A 6,332-nucleotide genomic window follows, 5' to 3' on the forward strand; every position below is an offset into this window, starting at 1 on the left:
AGATAATTTCCTATTAAGGTCGTCATTTTGCCGTTGCATATCTTGCAATTGACGCTTAAGTTCCTCAATTTCCTGTTTCATTTCTTGAATCATTTTATTATTGTTGTCAATAATTTTTGTCAAGTAAACCCTGTGGCGGGGAATTCTGTTTGGGTTTCGCCATCTTGAGTTGTTGAGCCACTGTTCGTTTCAAAATCCGAAACACTCACTGGTAATTCATTTGCTGGTTCCTCTGCAGACACAACTGAAGCATTTAAGTTACGAGCTGCACTGCTTGAAGCTGCTAAACCATTGAAGTTTCTCAGTGTCGGTTCCTTTCTCTTGCGAGGCGATGTTCAAATCCATGGAAAAACCGAAGGCACAACTCCTTCTTTAACTTGAGTAGTGAGTAGAATATTTATCACTTGGATTAACTTTATGTACTTTAAATTTGGTCACATTAACATTTGGCCCAGTAGAGAGGTAGTTAATAGAACAATGCCAGAAGCATTCGAAAGCAAATACAAATCTACCAGAGTTATTATTGATTGTACTGAAGAGAAATGTCAGATGCCAAGCAGCTTACAATTAAATGGAGAACTCTTCAGTAGCTTCAAAAATCATATAACATTGAAGGGTCTGGTTGGCATTTCTCCTGGGGGTACAATAACATTTATCAGCCGGCTTTACACTGGATCTGTGTCTGATAGAGAAATCGTCAAGAGAAGTGGGTTTTCAGATCTGCCTTTTGATGACAAGGACTCTGTTATGGCAGATAAAGGATTTACAATTGAAGATTTGCTGCCATTAGGGATCTCGTTAAATTTGCCGCCCTTCTTAGGAGGATCAAGTCAAATGCCTGCGGAAGATGTGGTAAAAACTCAAGAAATCGTCAGCTTGAGGATTTACATTGAGCGTGCAATAAACAAGATAAAAAATTTCCATGTCTGGGACAAAGTGATACCCCTTCATCAGATTCCACTGGCTAACCAGATGTGGTCGGTATGTGCATTCTGTTGTAATGCACAACCAAACATAATATTTGCATAATAACTGTTTCAGGTGTCATTTGATGAGTAGTAACCTGTTGTATTCTTGCTTTTCACATGACGTTTTAAAAATTCAAAAATCTAAAGTATACGCCTTATAAGCCAAGACAATGGAGCTTATGGCAAATGCAATATTTTTGGATTTGATTTTTAGTGTAATTATAACACTTTGAATTTTTGGCTGCCATGTTTGTGTCCCTGAGTGGGGCACAAAGATGGCCACTTCATACATTTTAAATCAAAAATGCCTTATATTCGTTTGCCTACAACACTTAAATGAAATGCTTTTACACTTCAAACTTTGGTCAAGATGTGTAGTTTTAAACTCTCTACAATTCCATAAACATTTTGGAATCAAAATCTATTGGTTGTTGCTTCTAAATTTTGATATGACGGAAGTGAAAACCAAGAATTGAGGGGGGGGGGGGGGGGGCTCTTCCGCCATACAGGAAAATAAAAATAGTAACAAAAACTATTTACATCAGGATAGTAATAATAATAACTATTTACATTAGGATGTTAAAATAGAGAGAAAAATATTACAATAGTAACCAAAAAAAAAAGATCTAAAGCCAAAGATTTTGAAGGAAAATTATCAGCTGAACTGGACATTCTGGAGGGAGGGATGAGGGGGTTCAATGCTCCTACCCTCCCAAAATATTTCATGGTGGGAGAGAGTAGCATGGATAATTTCTGGAACATCAAATAGGATGTCAAGTGCTTTTCTGGACCACTGGTCAAATACCTCAATACTTGAACATATTGATATTAGTCTTGGAGTTCTGTGACTGAAATTATACAGTTGTACTTGTACAAATTACCTGGCAATCATTGCTGTTATTTACTTGACAGTTACCCTGACAAAGTTCCGCAGATGCAAACTTTATGAAATGAATAAAGTAATAAGAAACCAATTTCTGGTTAAGTTCAGCCCAAACAATAGGGTCAAATGTAATTCTTTGTACATAAAGGCCTCTACTGGTGTATACAATAAAGTCACACCACCTTGCTCCTGTCACAGCCATTTGTCCTTGTACTTGGGCATAGTATGGGTGGTCTACTTGTTTTTTCCATAACAAACTTTGCATCTGAGCAAGCATCCAAAGGTGTGACATGGTGCTTAGTGTACGGGCATTTTGCCTCGGCAATTTCGAAGTGGTAAGTGCAGCCAAAGTCGACAACTCTTGCATCAGGGGTGGCTCCAATAACTGGACTTGAAACAATAGATCCACTTGGTAGGACCTTTTCTGGTGTCCTTCTGTTGCACATTAATTTTTCATACTCCCTCAGAGCAACTGGTTCAAATTTTTTATCCATGCTCTAAATATTTGGAAGTAACTGATGTTGGATTAATTAGAGTTTCTGAAAAATTTTTGATTTCTTTTGCGTTTAGAAATCAATTGAAACTTTGATGCAGTGAATCTAAATTTGCGTTCCTCTCTCCATTTATCAGACTCAGCTTGATCCCTGGTCTCCATCTCTATTTGATTTATTTCGTCTCGTCCTCAGACAAATTGCCAGGAACTACCATTTCTTCAATATTTCTCAATGAAAACCGTGGATACAGAATGGTCTGATTGCTTGTTAATTGAATCCTTGAAATGCAGTCGACAGATGCAATGGCCTCAAAGTTTGATTCAGAGAGTGCCACTTGGTATGATAAAAAGGAACCAACTTGACATTTTCCAAATCTTGTTTCTTTGTAGCCATTATGATTGGTTGGGACACCCTGTCCACTAGCCATTTGGGACAGACCCATGTTGGGATTGATTATGTTCAGTTCCCTCTTAAACTCCTTTTCTTTTGCCTCGTTATGGGTGGTCTTCATCCTGGCATCATAAAGGAGGGGTTGAAGACCAGATCGTGATCTGGATTCGTTGACCTTTGTTTTATTGACCTCAACTTCCATAATCGGCTGTGGTGCAATGTTCTTTCCCCCACCTTTCTTGTGCCATTGCTGTAACTGTGATGTACAAGCCAAGGAAGATTGTTGGTTCTTCTCTTCAAAAAGTTAACAGAATTACAGTTATACAAGGTAAACTTGCACATCTTAAACATGAGCGCCAACACATGGTTACAAAACCCGACTTTTCCTGCTACAGAAGAACAGCAGGCCCTTTTAACCTCTCCAGTGACAATACATACCGGTAGGCACATTTTCAGATTATGTGGGGGTTCACTCTTTCTGAAACTACGACAACACTTGCCTTTGAAGAAAAAGTGCTTCGAATTACTAGCACCTTCAATCTCTTCAAGATATTCGTCGTCTAGAAAACGTCTGGCCTTTATTAAACCCATTGGAATAGTGTGATGGTCTTTGTTGGCAATAGCTTTTCCACAAAACTATTTATTTCCACCCTCGTGAACACTGGCATTTCACTAGCAAAGATCCCCAACCAGTGCTAGGAAACTCTACCGATTCTTCACCGTCGTTGCTGAGATCGCTACTTGTACTCCGCTTCTCTTTCCAGCGGCTGTATATTTTGTGTGGGTCTGAATCCACGATCTCCTTGTCTTTGCCCGTTTTGATGTAGTCATTAACCCTTTTGACTAGCACTGCTTTTGTTTTCAATCCTTTCTCTGTGTCACCGGGGCACTTCAGCCAAAATTTATGTTCCGCGTTTGACAGCTCTTCAGGCTTTCGCCCAAGGAAGGAAGCACCAGGAATATCATTTTCAGTAAGAATAATCGCATTTGAAAAAGAAATCGTAGCCATAGAGGACGCTGTCAAAGGACGCTATCGTATCGATAAAGCGACGCGACGCTCTGGACCTATTGACCTTGTTTCCATGCAACTCACCCCAGCCCTTGAGTGTGATCCGCCATTATGATAGTCGTGTATACCACCTGAAAATGGTGCTTTCACCCATATTGCCCTATTTGATAATTCCCCTTCACTATTACTACAATTTAGCATATTATTGTTTAAATTTACCTTGGAATAAAATATGCTCATAAAGAAGCAAACACTGTCCCTAGCAGTGCAGTTTGTATGGCTGTTACATAAAATTTATGTGCATGCACACATTACAGCTGAAAACAAGCAAATGTATTTTACTTGAAAGAAATATGATGGCTTGGGTAAGGGTACCGAAGTAATTAAAATAATAGCTTTGTTGTGTTTAATTAAAATCATATTCCAATTTGAACAAGTGCACCTTCCAAATGTCTTCGCAATAATTGACACTAATTAATGTTCATTTGTGTACCATTAATTAATGTAACAGGTCATGAAACTAGCTGACCTTTTTGAGGACATTGAGGCCGTGCGGGAGTATATTAACAACAAAGTCGCCCCTTTCATTGCTGATAAATGCAACGAGCGCTCTTGGGTAGTATACATCAAGAAAACTTCTTAGCTTGTAGTATTTTCAATACAAAGTGTGGATTGCGATCGCAAATAACTAAGTGCTTTTGGCAATGGATAAATCGTCTTTCGGGAGCATAACATTCATGGGCGATGATCGTACCAAGGTAAGTACCAATAAGACATGTGGGTGTGTTTTTGTTTCCACTGAACTTAAAAGCTAAGGATTTCTTTGTCTGTAGTCTTGTAGTGTGGCCTCAGGGTCCCCTATACTTTTTCTGTGACGTGCGAATGGACATTTTTGCTTTGCGTTAAGCGTGAATGAGGATTTATTTTTTCTGTGATTCGTGAATCTATATTTTTCCATTCTCGTGAAACTGGTTTCCATTTTTTCGTGATCCGTGAAATATGTATTAACTTACATGTGATTTGTGAACCAACGACTTTTGCGGGAATAAATTTTCACTTTTTTGGAGATTGTAGCGTCCTTAAAGCTCGTAAACTACACCAAACTACTAGATGTAAAACCTGCCTTTTTGAAGCGCTCGCGGATGAAGGACTGAGAACTAATCACAACGACAGTGAACCAGGAGGGCCTAGAATCTAGTCTGTCACCATGTGTCGCACACGCCATTTCGATGCATCAAAATGGCTGCACACCTCACTATCTACAGAATGAAGCCATCCCTCAAAACCTTAACACAGTAGCAACTGATGAGATTCACTGACAATCAAAACTGCAGTCTTGCTTGATACATACTATAAAGGAAAATAATATTATGAATGAAGAAGGGCTGAGTGCTTCCAAAAGACATTACCGCAATCAAACTTCGTAGAATTCAACAGCTTGAATCGCGAAAAAACACTGACGTAAAACAAAGAATAAGGCACTCTCTACGGTCCATGAACCGAAACTAAACGAACATGTGTAAAGAATTTCAAACATCCAAATCACTTTGTTTTACACATGTGTACACAAAGGTGAAAGATTAAAAAAAAATAATCTATTCTGGACGTGCGCACACACTTCAAACCGACAGAAATTTTCCAATACAGGCTCTATCAAAGGCGAAGCCTTTTAAGGCTTTTAAGATTGTTCTGAGAAGTCAAACAACATTTGAAGAAAACATCACTCTATTCAAACAGAGATTATGCTACAGAGGTTACCCCGATAACCTTATAGATAAAACTCTCTCAGAAGTCAATTTCAGCGAAAGAATGTCGGCACTACTAAACTGAAAAAACGCGCAAAAATATTTTGCTGTTTGTTACGGAATATCGCCCTTCTGTGCCTTACCTAAAAATCATTGAGATGAGTAAATGGCACTTGATAGAAAATCAGCCTCAGCTAAGAGAGATTTACAAAGACCCTTCCCTACTTTCGTACAGAAAAGGGAGATCTTTGAAAGGCGTACTCGTAAGAGCAAATTACCTTTGAAGGTCATATTCTTCCTATCTCGACCAATAGGAGCCGTGTTTGGCCTGTCTTCATTATTTTACCACCACTCGCTCAGGACGCAATATATCTCCATCAATAAGAAGTATGGCGTATAACTGTTTTTATCTGTAGTGGTTCTGGATGAAATGCAATACATGTATTTCGAGAATGAGGTAGAAGTGGAAATGAGTGGAAGTAACTAACCTAGCTGAACTACAGTAGCGGATAGTCATCCTACGCTCTACTACAAAGTTTTTTCAGTTACCCAAGCCACAAAAGATCTAGACATCGACGAGAACAGAGTCCAAAATTACCAAAAGATGGCCATGTGCAACTATATCTACAGTAGCACATTTCAGTAATTTCAGGTAAAATGTTTACATACATTTTTGTAATGATCGTATTTGTATGTTTTGCGAAACGTGAATAGTATTTATATTTTTTATCAAACATGATTTAGCCGTAGCATTTTTACCTGAAACGTGATTGGTTGCCTTTTTCTGTGAACGTGAAGGTGTTTTTTTGCGTTTTTCGTGATGCGTGAAAAGGCCAATTACTT

At 38.6% G+C, this 6,332-nt stretch overlaps 1 protein-coding gene across 1 annotated transcript; it reads left to right on the top strand.

Annotated features, from left to right (window-relative positions):
- The first annotated feature begins 477 nt into the window (after positions 1-477).
- Positions 478-1,029, top strand: LOC146479099 (uncharacterized). Its single transcript, XM_085111118.1, has one exon. The coding sequence runs from the start codon at positions 478-480 to the stop codon at positions 1,027-1,029; it is 552 nt and encodes a 183-aa protein (XP_084967244.1).
- The last annotated feature ends 5,303 nt before the right edge of the window (positions 1,030-6,332 follow it).

Source organism: Pavona decussata, unplaced genomic scaffold, assembly GCF_977016875.1.
Source record: "Pavona decussata unplaced genomic scaffold, jaPavDecu1.1 SCAFFOLD_61, whole genome shotgun sequence".
In the NCBI taxonomy this organism is placed as follows: Eukaryota; Metazoa; Cnidaria; class Anthozoa; order Scleractinia; family Agariciidae; genus Pavona; species Pavona decussata.

Excerpts from the sequence above, each read along its gene's own strand:
- LOC146479099 (XM_085111118.1), top strand. The coding sequence starts at position 478 with ATGCCAGAAGCATTCGAAAGCAAATACAAATCTACCAGAGTTATTATT.